We start from the raw sequence: 16,759 nt of genomic DNA on the forward strand, positions 1-16,759 counted from the left end.
TGATGCTAGATTACTTTATTGTATACATTTGCAGGTAGCGTGCTGCACATTTTAGAGACCCCCCAGAATCCCCCCCGAAAAGTGTAAGCAACTAAGACAAGTATATCTGGCATTTTATTCTCCCTCTCGTAATGTAATAAGCTGCATGTTCTCAAATGTATTCCAGCTGTACCTCTACCCTCTCTGTGACCATAACCACTCCTCCCTCCTCCCATACCCCTCCCCTCTCCCATCCCTTACCCCTCCCCTCTCCCCATCCCTTACCCCTCCCCTCTCCCACCCCTTACCCCTCCCCTCTCCCCTCTCCCCATCCCTTACCCCTCCTCCCTCCCCATCCCTTAACCCTCCCCTCCCCTCTCCCCATCCCATACCCCTCCCCTCTCCCATCCCTTACCCCTCCCCTCTCCCCATCCCTTACCCCTCCTCCCTCCCCATCCCTTACCCCTCCCCTCTCCCCTCTCCCCTCTCCCCATCCCTTACCCCTCCCCCCTCCCCATCCCTTACCCCTCCTCTCTCCCCATCCCTTACCCCTCCTCCCTCCCCATCCCTTACCCCTCCCCTCTCCATCCCTTACCCCTCCTCCCTCCCCATCCCTTACCCCTCCCCTCTCCATCCCTTACCCCTCCTCCCTCCCTCCCCATCCCTTACCCCTCCCCTCTCCATCCCTTACCCCTCCTCCCTCCCCATCCCTTACCCCTCCCCTCTCCATCCCTTACCCCTCCTCCCTCCCTCCCCATCCCTTACCCCTCCCCTCTCCATCCCTTACCCCTCCTCCCTCCCCATCCCCTACCCGGTCTTTGACCTGGTGTCTCTGGGCTACACCTGACTCCCTAGGTGACAGTTTCACAAATCTCCCATGGAGGCTTGTAATGTTTCTACACAGCCAGAGCTTGGACAAGACATCCTACACTATCTATATACACAAGACATACAGACACACAGACTGGCATACGCTTCACTGACTGTGGACACCTCTGAGACAGATAAACAGACAAATGCTTCATTCACTGTGGATTCCTCTGAGACAAACAGGCGCTTCTCTCACTATGGAGCCCCTGAGAGACAGATTGACGCTTCACTCACTATGGATCCTTCTGAGACAGATGCTGACTAACTCTGTGGCATCACCATTGATTCCACGGATTCTACACTTAACAGTCTTCACCTTTCATCTCATTTCGAGTGACCCAGAACTGAAGCCTAGCGAAATGTATCTGATGCATGATCAAATTCAAAGATTAACAAAGAGCTCCACCCCTCTCTTTATAAATTACATGTAAGGCTATGGGCCATGTATTTGAAAGATGCTAACACCTGCAAAATGGTGATTTATCCAAAGCAGTGGAACTAATGCGGCTTGTTATTTCATGCATCTGGTTATATCATGACAGCTCTACGGTGCCATTTATGCTCAGCCAGTCTGTCAACAAAGCATGATTTTTCCTGTAAACTGGAATTGAGATCTGACTTCTACAAACCCAATCACATCGTAATTAGAGAGCAATTTGAGATGATGGAGGTTTTTGAGTGAAATGTTTCTCTCTGAGTGAGATGGTTCCCTCTGAGTGAGATGGTTCCCTCTGAGTGAGATGGTTCCCTCTGAGTGAGATGGTTCCCTCTGAGTGAGATGGTTCCCTCTGAGTGAGATGGTTCCCTCTGAGTGAGACGGTTCCCTCTGAGTGAGACGGTTCCCTCTGAGTGAGATGGTTCCCTCTGAGTGAGACGGTTCCCTCTGAGTGAGATGGTTCCCTCTGGTGAGATGGTTTCCTCTGGAGAGATGGTTCCCTCTGGTGAGATGGTTCCCTCTGGTGAGATGTTTCTCTCTGAGTGAGATGGTTCCCTCTGGTGAGATGGTTCCCTCTGGGTGAGATCATCCAATTAACATTCAATGCAAACCTGTGGAAAAAATGATTCCTGGGACATTTATTACATTTAACATTTTCCCTGAGATCATTTGGACTTAAAGACTAGCCTCATGGCAGTCGATGAGGATAAATTACTTCTTTGTCAGATTCTATTCTTTGTCAGATTATTCAGGATGTGGTTAACCAGAAGGAGACCAGATAGTGTATATAGAGAAGGCATGCATGTGTTTGTGTGAATGTGTGCATCAGTGAATGTATGATACGTATGAGTGTTTTTGGTTGTGAAAGTGCAAATGTGTCTACCTTTGATCATCCATTTGTAAATCTCTTTGCGTATGTGTGTAAACACTGGCTTGTTAATCACACCCCAGCAGAACCACAGAAGGTTTTATTGGGGAACGCCTGTCAGCAGGCAGACAGTTAAGACCGACTGGGTCACAGGACCCAGTCTGAGGGAGCCGAGTGAACCGCACTGGCAGTGCAAACAGACCACAGTATGACCACACCAGAACCACACGTCATTGGCCCAACGCCACAGCTTAGAGGAAGATCAGCGCCCTCTGGGGCTGGCGACAGCAGAAGGTTGGGATAAAACTGTACCCCTTACTGGACCAACTGACTGACCAATTCATAACTGACTGACTGATTTCCGACTGACTGACCAATTCATGATTGACTGACTAATTTATGCAGGCACGTGCACTTGAGCCCATGCCCTTTTCACCTCAGACTCAACACATGCCCTTTTTGCCCATCAGTTGTCAGTGCCGACGTTTTCTCCGCGCGACGCGTCATTCACTCAGACTGGCATGCATTGTCGGTCTGTGCGACGCGCGTCACTCGAACAGACGGCATGCGTCGCCCATCTGCATAATGCGCATTATGGAAGCTGACAGTCATGAGGAAGCCGATGGGCACATCGTGCTCAACGTCCGTTCCGATGCCGGCATTTATTTCCCAGGAGCCCTTTCTGGTCATTTTGGCCAATGCCCCTCGAAAGGTCTGTGCATGGCCCTGAATTCGTGACTGACTGACCAATTCATGACTAACTAATTTATGACTGACTGATTGCTGACTAACTGGTGATCCAACTACGGAAAATGTGCGGCTTGGCTGGAAGTGTTTGGCACGATCATATCATTTACACTGTTCCTTCCTATGCAGGACAGTACAGGATCATACACAGTAAGAGTTAAGAGAGAGAAAAGAAGGAAGGCCATTCCGGTACTTCTAGCCTGAGGTGTTTTCCTACTTCAGAGTGGTGATGGATGAAGGTTGTAAAGGAATGAATAAGAGATGAGGATCAGGATGAAAGTGCTTTCTAGAAACAGCAGTCTTATTCAACCAAACGCACACACACGGGACCAACCACCGGGCTTGGACCTGAGAGCCCACACCATACACAGCACAGAGCTCCGTCTGCCTCACTGACCAATACATCACAGACATATATATACACACACCTTAATAACATCAGAAACCCTTCATCTTCAAAGAGTATCCTAAATAAGACAGCTCAGGCTCATTCCTCCAAAATGTCTTTTTTTGTTCAGACTTTCGCGGATATGTTTTCCGTACTCAGTACAAATTAAGTTACCCATATCCATCCTAACCATACACTTAGTCCTATCCTAACCCCATACCCAGTCTAACCCTAAACTTAGTCCCATCCTAACCCCATATCCATCCTAACCCCATACCCAGTCTAACCATAAACTTAGTCCCATCCTAACACTATATCCATCCTAACCCCATACCCAGTCTAACCCTAAACTTAGTCCCATCCTAACCCCATATCCATCCTAACCCCATACCCAGTCTAACCCTAAACTTAGTCCCATCCTAACCCCATATCCATCCTAACCCCATACCCAGTCTAACCCTACACTTAGACCCATCCTAACCCCATATCCATCCTAACCCCATACCCAGTCTAACCCTACACTTAGTCCCATCCTAACCCCATATCCATCCTAACCCCATACCCAGTCTAACCCTACACTTAGTCCCATCCTAACCCCATATCCATCCTAACCCCATACCCAGTCTAACCCTACACTTAGTCCCATCCTAACCCCATATCCATCCTAACCCCATACCCAGTCTAACCCTACACTTAGTCCCATCCTAACCCCATATCCATCCTAACCCCATACCCAGTCTAACCCTACACTTAGTCCCATCCTAACACTATATCCATCCAAACCCTATACAGAGTCTAACATTATATCCAGCCTTACTCTATACCCAGTCTAACACTATACAGAGTTTGACTCTGTACCCAAAGTAAAACTACCACCTCCCAGTCATGGCCATATCCAGTTCCAGACCAACATCATATCCAGGGCAAGCTTCAGCGGACCAGAGACCCAGAGAGATCAGGACTGCAAGCCAGCCAAAAGGATGGGGAGGCATGCTGCAGCTGGGAGGAGGAGAGTGTGAAAACTAGGAAAGTGTTAGGAGGAGACCGTTTTGAGGAGGAGACTGTCAGGTGGAGGAGTGCTAGGAAGAGAAGGAGGAGAGTGCTAGGAGGATTAGGGTGTTAGAAGGAGTGTGCTAGGAGGTGGAGATTGTCAGGATTTGGAGTCAGGAGAGGAGGAGAGTGCTAGAAGGAGGAGAGGGTCAGGAGGAGAGTGTTGGGAAAAGGAGGAGAGTGTTAGGAGGAGGAGAGCGTCACGAGGAGCAGAGTGCTAAGAAGAGGAGAGTGTCTGGAGAAGCAGAGGGCTGGGGGAGGAAGAGAGTGCTAAGAAGAGGAGAGTGTCTGGAGGAGCAGAGGGCTGGGAGGAGGAGAGTGCTAGGAGAAGGGAAGGGCTAGGAGGAGGACAGTGCTAGGAGAAGAGCTGCTAAATTAATTTGACTTTCAGCAAGTGGGAGAGTGAATGTGAGTCAGTAACTGTGTTTTGAGCCAAGGTTGTGTGTGTGTGAGCTAGATAGTAGGTGGTGGAGGGAAAGGGTGGGGCAAGGTGAAACAGTAGCGAGCTGTGCGTTGTAGCTGTTGTGTCACTTGGATTGGAAGTGACAGGCAGGAAGCCCCACAGACAGCTGGGTAACAGCCCTCGACCACACTGGGGAGGGATTTACACTGAACTCCATTGGTACTGCCTATTCTCTCCCTCCCTCCCTCCCTCCCTCCCTCACTCTCTCGTTTCTTTCATCTCATGGAGAGAGGGGGAAGAGGAAGATGATTCAGAATGAAAGGGGGGGGGGGGTGGTGTTTGTATCTCACATGACTCTATTACACTGTTAATAGTCCCCATCCAACTTGGTGTTATGGTTTCATCTAAGCAGCTGCTGCAAATCTCACAGCAGAGCCCTGACAAGACGCATCGCCATTCACACACACACACACACACACACATGCGCGCACGCACGCACACACACACAAAGACACAAAACAAACCTCCTGACGTCCAGAGGTCATTTATGTTTGCAGGGGAATGAGTTAGGGGAGGATGTGTGGAGAAGGAAAAGATTAGAGAAACAGACATGGGTTCCCATGAAGGATCTACGGGAGTATCTGCATCCGACCCAGCTGTGTCAACACACAACCCTTCCACCTGGGCCCAGCCACACCATACACTCCACTGACACAGGGACACAGCACACTGACAACAGACAGATAAGAGAGAAAAAAGAAAAGAGACTGGCAGGGTGGAAACAAGGGTTGAAGGGTGTGGGTGTGTTTCTGTGTGTGTGTGTGTGTAGAAGAAAGGGAAAGAAATAAAGATTAAGATAAATGGGGAGGCCTTTGCAGAAAAAAAAAGCAAAAGAGGGAGAGACTGCCAGAGACGTAAGAGAGACAGAACAAAAGAGAGAGAGAGAGTGACAGAAGGAGGCAGTGACAGGAGGAAAGATATATGGAGGGATGGAGGAGGGGGGGGGGCAGACAGAGATTGACAGCTTCCGTTCCCTGGGACACATGAATAAACCAGCACAGCATGTATCAACTCTGAGAGAACGGGGGAGGCGGGGGGGGGGGGGGGGGGGGGGGGGGGGGTGAGAGAAAAGAGGGAGAGGAGAGAAAGAGAGAGAAATACAGAGAGCGTCTTCATAATCAAGACATGAAGGAGGGCAGGAGCGAGGGAGTGTGGTAAAGACAGCAATGGCTCTGAATGAGTCAATCATGATTAATCAAGACACTTCTTTCTCCTCGCTACCCTGGTTCTCCTCCCGTGTTCTCCGTCTCCTCAGCTCAGCACATGCACACAGTTAAACGACAGCGTTATAACACGGTCTCCTGGGCCTGTCCATCACTGTATGTATAAGATGCATTTATCGACGTATTTATGTTTTCTTATTTGGTTGCGCTAATATTACCACTGAAGTGAAATCTGAAAGATATTCCCCAGCCTTTACATAAAACGTGCTGTGTCGCAGAGGGAAAAAAAAACACCCCACCACATCAATGCTTCTCAGAGGAGTCTGTACCCTGACACAGAAAATAGGGCACTTTCATATTTATTTAAGTGCTGGGCTCAGATCCACCAGAGTCTGAGGGGGAAAGACGGAGCGGGGAGGAGGAGGAGGGCTGGAACCACAGTAGCTGAGGTTTCACCATCACCGTCTCAGAGTACACACCGACACCAGAACTTCCAGCCAAGGGCACGCTGTCATTCAACACACAGACACGCACACACAAACAATGCACAAATAAACCAAAAATGCTGTGTAACCGCTCGTGTGTGTATAGTGCTGCATATGTGTGCGTGTTGCGGGCTTGTGAGAGGAAAAGTAGCTGGTAATGCGAAGACCCAGGCTATGCATTTTACTGGTGGATACCTAAATTAGAGTCGTGTCGGTGACAGATGTGGCATGTTCCAACACGTCTCCAGCGTTACAATAAAGAACAACATGTGGTAGTGAGTAGATACACTTTAATCAGGAACACCATGAAGAAGACATCCCATTCCTCAAATATTCCATGTACTGTATCAGAGAGGAGCATAGAGGAATACCTCAGAGCAATTATCTAGTCAAGTGTAAAAATGACACACTGACATTTTTCTAAATCAACACTTCCTCCTTGTGGAGTTACAATGAACTACAAGGACTTGAAAGCACACCTCCACTGACATAGTTCCTATATGAATTCCTTCTACTGGGCAGATTATCAGCAGAGATTTTGGAGTAGTTCTGATATGAGTTTTCGTTATGACATTTCGTTATTTATCTGATGAGTATTCATTCTAACATTATTTATATATGAGTAGTTCTGAAGTAATGCTTCAACATTGTATTTCCTCTTGGAGCAATAGATACACAAACACACACCCTTGATTTGATTGACTTTATTTGTAAGGCACCAGAAGTACTTCCTTACTGCAGAACATTTGATTTATTTATAGTAAATGTTTGTTACTTTTTATATTTCAACCCTATATTATGATTTCATGACACCATTTTTTTTGCCAAGTTTTACATTATACACAAAATAAGTATTTAAAAAAAGACCTTTACAAAGCTTAAAATGCTTACAATGCTTAACGCTATAGGGCAAGGGGGAAAGGGCACGCATTGGGTCAGGGTTTAAAGAGCAAAGGTAAAGGGCAAAGGTAAGGGAAAGGTCAAAGTACTGCAGTTCCTCTAGTATCACATCAGTACTTTAGGACATGATACAGGAGTCATCCAGGACAGACACAGAAGATGCAGCCATATACATATACAGCTAGCTTTATATGTATACCTGTATACATAGACTGGCCCTCCACTACGAAACAAACACAGAGGAAATCAGAATCTCTAACAACTTTTTACTCTCATTCTATTTCATAGCGATAATATTCAAACAAGTGCATTGATCACAGAAAATGTGGACCAACCTTTTTTTCGTAACATTTCTTCGCTAATAGAAAGGACTCGGCCCCCCCCCGAAGAGACATGCGTTTGTGTTGCCTCTGCCCACACACGTTGCATATCACTACGCTGAAAAGAGTAAGTTGTGCTGTCAGCTCCGTTCACAAGCAGTTTGAGACTTTAAGAGCCACATGTGTCAATCCCAGGTTCAACAACGACCGACCAACGTTCAAATCTATAATACAGAGGTTTATGAATGCATTTACATACGGCTATGGAATCATTCCTCACCATTCTTCCTTTGATGCTTCATCTAGGACATTTACACAGATCTATGTACCCTCACAGTGTAACCCACCGAAAAAAGGAAAGAAGAATGCATATTACTATAACAGGAATACAAAAACAGAATGTATATTACTGTAAGAGGAATACAAAAACAGAATGTATATTACTATAAGGGGATTACAAAAACATACAGTAGATATATCACAGGCTGGGATACAAACAATGGTCAGACAACACCAATTCCCTCCCAATCAATCTTACAGTAAAACCACCACAGTCACCATCACACACATCTTCTATACCGTTCTCCATAGCTCTAAGGCTGCCCAGACCTTCAACCTTTAGTTCTGATCCTTAGATGTAGCCTGTGACACACATATCATGGCTCCAGCTAATATTGCGTCTAGCTGCCGTTTCTCACACTTTGGATCTCCAATAGGCTGTGAGAAACATTTTGGGGTGGAGAGAATTAGCACAAAATGGTGGCCATTTCTGCTTAATGTAGTCCAGGGGTGGCAAACGCACTCCTTTCAGGTCTTAAACGAGGTCCGGAGGGCCGCCTGGAAAATAGGTTACATTTCCCTTCCGTCACAATTTGTCCTCCATCCTCCAGTAGGCTACCAGAACACATCAGTTCAGAACAAGTCCAGCATCTAAACAGAAACAGCGCATTTAAAAAGACTACAATGTTAATCGAGAACATATTCTCCTCTACAGCAACATCCTTAAGAATTGCATGGATGGAATGAGGGGATAAATAAGCCAATTGGAATGATTTGGTGGCCATGATAGTATGAGGGTCAACATCCCTGCCCATATAAGTGCAATGGGATCTTTGGTAACCAACGTGAGTCAGGACAGCAGTTACTATGTTCCAGCTGATAAAGGGCACCCAGTGCCAGGGCAATGTTCCCTTCAATGCCCTGGGACATAGGAGTCTCCTTACATCAGAGGGAAGAGTGCATCCTACTTAGCCTTATTTAATTATGGGTGTTTGGTTATCACTCAGAGTGGGTCTGAGATGCCACAGGGCACCCCTATTTGTTTTACTCAAACCACCTGCGGGCTGGATTGGATCCCCTCATTCAAATGTTTGACACCCCTGATCTAGTCAATAAAAAATACACTTTTTTGATTTACTCATGCCCAATGTTTTGTCATCTAAATATAATGCTCAAGTAAGACACATTGACCCAGTTTGAAAAGTCTAATTTGAAACCTCCTGTATCCTAGAGAAACTTGCTTCCGTATTCCTAGTTGAGGGGAAGACTTGCAAGTTGGCAAAAAGCCTTTTTACAGTTAGTTTTCTGTTTGTTTTTTGAAGCAGGGCAGTTCATAGTTTGTATTAGTGATGACAACAGTGATATTTTTAAGCTTTGTTCATTGTTCTTCATGAAGTACCTTTGAATTCATGCACAAAATGACAATTTGTCACTCAGAATGTAGGTATTTACGTAGGCATGCAATAAATGACAAATTTTTCATGAATTTGATGATGCAAATGTGAAGCCCAATATCACTCTACAAAACAAGGAGCCAGGGGGCAGGACCTTCATAGGATATACATCCAGAGAGGACATTTTGTTCTATGCGCTAACAATAAAGACAAATGTTTCCTAAAATGTGTATGTGACAACTATTTTCCCACTCCCTTACTGCCCTCTACTGTTGCAGAAGCCAGGTGCACTGCCCCTGTCCTACACCACATCTCCCCCAGACATAATATTAGTTCACTTTACAGAAAGGCCATAACCATGTTGCCATTGACTGAATATGGACATGGGGACTGTTATGATAGTATTAGTAGCAAGCCTTTTGTAAATGCTGCAGTATAGATATTGTCTGAAGTAGCACAATACGTTGAAGAGGATTCTTTTGGGAATTTATCCACACATTTGTTTGAGGAAATAAAGAGAAACAGTATGAAAGTAGCTCTAAAGTAGAGATGAAAATCAAGAGCGCTTTTTAGATACAATCTGCTTTCTATAAACAACGGAAAGGAGCGCTAGAGTTTGACTGTGCAACAGCGTAGCTTTACATTAGGACAGGAATGCTTCTCTTCATCTACAGCCAAAGAGTGTGGAGGCAGAGATGAAGACTGAAAATGAGGTCAGAGAGCGAGGAGAGAGATGGTGTAACCATGAAAAGAGTACACAAGTAATAAAACAGAAGCCAAGCTCAAATCACAAACAGATTAACAAAAACAAAAGATATTCGTAAAAAGTGATTGTGTAAAAAAAGAAAATCAACACTGTACACAAATTCAAAGCAGTTTGAATGACAGCAAAAGCATCCGATAGACAAGAGAGCGAGAGAAAGAATAGAGAGAAGTTTAAAAGCCAAGCAGAGCAATAGAAAGTTCTAAGGAAGGGGAGAGGAGGGGGGGTTGGATGAATCAAGAGCAGGAACACAGCACCACAAACCCCCCACCCTCCCCCCGCCCGAACGCCACTGCTGACACGCGGTGGAGGTTCGGGGGAGACCTAGTCGGACTTGTCCCCATCCTCTTCGCGGTGACTGTCGGCTCCCTCGCGTGAGGCCTTCTCCTCTTTGGCCAGCTGGGCCTGCGAGGCCAGGATGGAGGACAGGGAGAAGAGGCCTGAGGACGAGGTGACGGCAGGCAGGGTGGGCTGGCTCAGACCAGGGGCAGAGGGGTCATGGGCAGGGCCAGTCCCTGGAGCTGGGACAGCTGGTGAGCCTGGAGCTGCTGCTGCGGACAACACATAGACACACACAGCTCAAACACAGGGGAGGCACGGGTACAGCTGTGGGCACAGGAGCCCCTGGCCACATGACACATTGAAAATATGTCAACACGACCTCTGCAGTGAACAAACCTGATGTTTTCTCAAATTGAAATGATATTTGATAACATTTTACCCACAGATTCTCAATAATATTCAAGTCTGGGGACTGTAAAGGCCATTCCAAAACCTGAATCATGGTTGATTTTAAGCTAGGTTTTGGATCACGGTCTTTTTTTCAGACCGTGGGACATAAGTTTCCTAGATTTGTTGGTACTCAGTAAAATCCAAGCTTCCCCGACCGGCACAGTGTTTTCTGTGCCACTGGCTCCCACAAAACCCCATAAGAGATCCACTCCCCTACTTAACGATTTGCCAGGTGTTCTCTTCAAATGCTTCTCCTTATAGAAGCATTTGAAGAGAACTGTGTCAACTTATACTTCATCAGACCACAGCACATTTCCAAGATGCCTCTGGCTTATCTAAGTGTTGTGTAGAAAGCTTCAGAATGTGTCTTCTGTGATGACATGGCAGGCGAGGTTTCTTCCTCATGACTCCTCCATGCCGATCATCTTTGGGCAACCCTGCCCAGCGGACCGGTGCACCATTACAGCCGGGCCAGTGGAACCTTCCAGTAGGTCCTTTTCCTTTGCATTCCTGACTAGTCTAGTTCTGTCAGAGCTTCATCTTGGTCTTCCAGATCTTGTCTTGACTTCAACAGTTCCCCTTAACTTCCATTTGTTTATGGAATTTTGGATAGCAGAAACTACAAGCACAAGGCGTTTACATTTCTTTTTATAGCCTTCCCCTGCATTGTAGGTCAGTTACCTTTTTTTCATGTCCTCATTCAGCTGCTTAGAGAAGCCCATGTTTGTTGAATGTAAGGACACTCAGAGGTTTCAAGAGTAGTAGTATTTATGAAACTCTGGAACTGTCATCACCTGACGTGGGTTAAGGCCTAATGATTCAATCTGAGATGTCAGAGGAAAATACCACCAGTGGATCAACAGGAAGGGTGCCCAAACATTTGCACATTCCACATTTACTGTTATATTTTTACAATCTGTTACAGGGACACTGTGTATAATCCTGCCTCTAATGTTTAGACAAGTGAATTGAAACAATAACATGACTTATCTCCTTCTCTGCCCTTACCAAACAGGACCGGAATAGTATCAGCTATATTTAGTATCAGCTACATGTCCACAATATTTATTTGACTTCGAAAATAGAAACACTGGGTATAAGTGTAATAAACTTATGTAATAAATCTACACAGGTACCGGAGTAGGTATTAAAGGGTGAATGGAAAATTTTATTTTAATTTAAGATAGTGATTTACATATCATGTTTTAATAAGAATAAAGATAATATTTTCATGATTGTAGCTTTTTCCATGAATTACTTCTTTGGGTCAAAATTACCCTAATTGCTAGTCCATGGATCTGAAATATGTTGATAGCAGGAGGGAAAGACAATACACAGACACACACACAAATCAACTGGCCTTGACATGATGCCAGCAAACGTCTGTAATTATGGTCAATATCTAAAGTGGCAGACTCAGTTCTCCAATAAAACCCAGAGCACCAGAGACATCATGATGATGGACGGATGGTTAGAAAGGTCGGTGTAACAGTAAAAGTGATGGAGTAGTGGTTGACCCATAGACGATGAAGGGAGCAGCCTACCCGGATGATGGAGTTCATCTCTGGAGGGGTGACCTGCTTGGCCCTCTCGATGGCCCCAAGGACCTGCTGCTGGTGCTGGGGGATAAACACACACAGGGGTGTTAGATGGATCAATACAGCCAACACTGACCCTGCGCCCCTCACCCATTCAGCCACCCATTCAGCCACTAACACTGGTCCAGGCTCTGATAGAAAAATCTATGATCTACTACGATTTTGTAATGGGTCAGGGTCAACTCGTCATGGACACCAATGAGCATATCTTATCTGTATCACAGCAGAACAACCCGGCCCCTTTCATTACATTGCATTAATCATGAATGGTAGGAGGACCTATGATAAAGGGAGGTGGGAAGGAGGGCAGAGGGGTGAAATGGGATCAAAGCAACAGTAAAGATGTCACCCCCCACAAACGATTCAACATCCGCTGAGCCAAACAGCTGAATTTTATAAATGCCAGATCTTAACAACAAGAGGAATCAATCATCCTAATGTTGTCAAAATCGTGGCAGTGGTGCCCGTAATATTAGGGGAGCTAGTGAGATATGACCCTGAGCATGTGTGCCAAATGTAATCACTTCGGGTGAAACAAATCAAGACAGGAGTCTGTTATTGTGCCAATAGAAATTAATGTTTTTCTAGATGTTGAGTTTCAAGAGTTTTTGCCGAACCGCGTAAAAGGAGCTGGCCAAGAAGAGCAAATGTCACCGACCGACCGATCCTTGTTAAATAGCATAGTGGTTAGAGACGTGGACCTGCAACCAATAGGTCCCGCGTTCGAATCTCATCACAGTCAAAGCAAATTATGCATTAGGATTTCTTCTAGATAGATTAAAACTTTGCTGGCTACAACCTTCAGTAGCTACATTATAGTAAACCTAAAATAGAACTGTTTAAATTGCAACTATTTCTGGTGGATTTCCGAAGTATGCATCCATGCATGATTTTTGGGGTAATATAGACAGGATAAAAAACCCTTGGGTATTAAAGGAGTAATGGTTTCTAGGATTCTCTCGTCTTTTCACTTGACAAAAAACTCAGTTATCATTTATCACTTAATTGCGGGCAGCGTGAACTAGGCTTGCCTGGTTCCTTTTCTGGTTTTAAAAAGTTTTTTAAATAGTTTTTCACAACATGATTTGACTGACCAGACGATGCTTATATGAATGCTTATTTATTCATAGTGGAAATGTTGTTTTAAGGTACTAAATCTGTTGAATGACCAATGCACAGGATTTCACAAATATAGGTTTAGGGGAATTACCTTATCATCATTTGCAAAGTTTGCTTTTAGATCACTTTTCACCATCTGGACAACCATGGGAATATTTATCATTTTGTATCGCTATGGCAATATGGATAATTCACCCAAGTGTAATCATAATAGTAAGAGGAATTACACATGAAGATAAGGCACAGGGCTAGTGGTCAGGGGTAAAGGGAGGTGGGTCTGATGGTGTCCTTACCTCCTGGGACAGGTAGGGGAGGACTTGGGCGCAGATTCCGTTTAATCTCTTCACAATCTCAGCCTAAGGACATAAAACATCAATCCTTAGTTTAATTGAACACCCATCAGGCTCACGTCATTATAGGCCCCAGGTTCCTTAAGGGCTGTCCACATGCACGCACACACACACACACACACACACACACACACAAACCAATATAACAAATGATTCAGGCTGTGACAATCATAACCAACTCAGATATGCAAAACAGTGTTAATTCAGTTGAGAATTCAGTGTGGCATCTAAGACGAGGACTCATTTACGAAGCACTGCAGCTCCCAATGAAACTCTGCACTCATCACCATGTACGCTGACATTGGTCTCTCCCTCTAAATCTCTTGCCCTCTGTCAGTTGCCCTCTCTGTCTCTGCCACTGTATGCCTGCCTCTCTCTGTCCATTAGCTTTAGCAATTGAAACAAATGTTTCCAATGCCAATACCAACCCACTGAATTGAATATCTCTTCAATTAAAATGGCTTTATTGGCATGGAATGTGTTACTACATACATTGCCAAAGCACACATACAGTATCTCACAGAAGTGAGTACACCCTTCACATTTTTGTAAATATTTGATTATATCTTTTCATGTGACAACACGGAAGAAATGACACTTTGCTACAATGTAAAGTAGTGAACAGTGTACATTTTCTGTCCCCTCAAAATAACACAACACACAGCCATTAATGTCTAAACCGCTGGCAACGAAAGTGAGTACACCCCTAAGTGAAAATGTCCAAATTGGGCCCAATTAGCCATTTTCCCTCCCCGTTGTCATGTGACTCGTCAGTGTTACAAGTTCTCAGGTGTGAATGGGGAGCAGGTTTGTTAAATTTGGTGTTATCACTCTCACACTCCGTCATACTGGTCACTCTCACACTCCTTCAACATGGCACCTCATGGCAAAGATCTCTCTGAGGATCTGGAAAAAAAAAAATTTTGCTCTACATAAAGATGTCCTAGGCTATAAGAAGATTGCCAAGACCCTGAAACTGAGCTGCAGCACGGTGGCCAAGACCATACAGCGGTTTAACAGGACAGATTCCACTCAGAACAGGCCTCTCCATGGTCGACCAAAGAAGTTGAGTACACGTGCTCAGCGTCATATCCAGATCTGGTCTTTGGGAAATAGACGTACGAGTGCTGCCAGCATTGCTGCAGAGGTTGAAGGGGTGGGGGGGTCAGCCTGTCAGTGCTCAGACCATACGCCGCACACTGCATCAAATTGGTCTGCATGGCTGTTGTCCCAGAAGGAAGCCTCTTCTAAAGATGATGCACAAGAAAGTCTGCAAACAGTTTGCTGTAGACAAACAGACTAAGGACATGGCTTACTGGAATGTCCTGTGGTCTGATGAGACCAAGATTAACTTATTAGCATCTGTGGGGCATCCTCAAACGGAAGGTGGAGGAGCACAAAGTCCCTAACATCCACCAGCTCCGGGATGTCGTCATGGAGGGTGGAAGAGGACTCCAGTGGCAACCCGTGAAGCCCTGGTGAACTCCATGCCCAAGAGGGTTAAGGCAATGCTGGAAAATAATAATGGCCACACAAAATATTGACACTTTGGGCCCAATTTTGACATTTTCACTTTTGACATGGACACCAATTAAGAATAGTGTGTTGTGTTATCACAGTAAGTAGTGGTAAAATAATCCAGATCATTATTCTGAATCATTATTCGGGGCAGAGGGAGCGCAACATGCCCTCTTCGGGGCAGAGGGAGCGCAACATGCCCTCTTCGGGGCAGAGGGAGCGCAACATGCCCTCTTCGGGGCAGAGGGAGTGCAACATGCCCTCTTCTGGGCAGAGGGAGCGCAACATGCCCTCTTCGGGGCAGAGGGAGCGCAACATGCCCTCTTCGGGGCAGAGGGAGCGCAACATGCCCTCTTCGGGGCAGAGGGAGCGCAACATGCCCTCTTCGGGGCAGAGGGAGCGCAACATGCCCTCTTCGGGGCAGAGGGAGTGCAACATGCCCTCTTCGGGGTAGGCCAGATCTATCCGTGAAAACCTGTTTCTATGGTCAGGTTGTGCTCCCCGAGTCTGTAAATATTGTTTTTCTGTTTTCAATCAGTCCCCCTCAGTCCCTTCCCCTCTCTGTCTCCCCCTCTCAGTCCCTTCCCCTCTCTGTCTCCCCCTCTCAGTCCCTTCCCCTCTCTGTCTCCCCCTCTCAGTTGGGTTTTTGTCTATAGATCTATGTATGTCTCAGACAATTTAGACTTCATCAACTGTCATGACAACCATTTAATGTAATGTTATTTAATATGTAAGTGCCCGGCCACATCGCTTGTGTCTTTGTCTTCATCGGAGTGTCTCAGTCTCCAAACATTATTTTGTGCCTCGTCTTTTATGTGAGAAAAATTGTGATGGACACACACACACGAAAATTCAAAATGTTTTGTCAGATGGCAGCTCAATTAATCTAGGCTAACCGGCAAGTGGGCTCACAACTGGCAGAGACAGGAAAAAACAGACAAAACAACAACAATAAACCTTTTTCAATATCTCCCCGACTACACTGTCTGGAGCTCCTCAGCTGGGTGGAAAAAAGACAGAACAATTGTCAAGGAGGAGAGAGAGCGAGACGAGAGCTGGAGAAGGAAGGGAACAGGATGAACACAAAACCCAGACGTGAATTCTCCTCAACATCCAGTTCTACACACCCCCTTCAGTTTCATCCAGTTCTACACACCCCCTTCAATTTCAACTTTAATATTGCTGCAGTTCATCCGCACTCACCCCACAAACCCCTCCCCCCCACTCCACACACACACACACACACACACACACACGATTTGTACTTGAGAGGCAGAGGGGCTGTGAGCACGCGTGACTCGATTTCTTGGTGTGTTCCGTGCTGCCGGTGAGGCTGT

The 16,759-nt window shown here is 45.8% G+C and overlaps 1 protein-coding gene across 1 annotated transcript in view; it reads right to left on the reverse strand.

The window, feature by feature from the left end:
• Positions 1–7,138: 7,138 nt before the first annotated feature.
• tle5 (TLE family member 5, transcriptional modulator) overlaps positions 7,139–16,759 on the reverse strand; it is a 31,891-nt gene continuing 22,270 nt past the window's right edge. The window contains 4 exon segments of the mRNA XM_010871743.4: positions 7,139–10,590; positions 10,593–10,656; positions 12,382–12,456; positions 13,848–13,910. Coding sequence (XP_010870045.2) covers positions 10,430–10,590; positions 10,593–10,656; positions 12,382–12,456; positions 13,848–13,910 — 363 coding nt within the window. The 3' untranslated portion in view covers positions 7,139–10,429.

Source organism: Esox lucius, chromosome 8, assembly GCF_011004845.1.
Source record: "Esox lucius isolate fEsoLuc1 chromosome 8, fEsoLuc1.pri, whole genome shotgun sequence".
Lineage (NCBI taxonomy): Eukaryota > Metazoa > Chordata > Actinopteri > Esociformes > Esocidae > Esox > Esox lucius.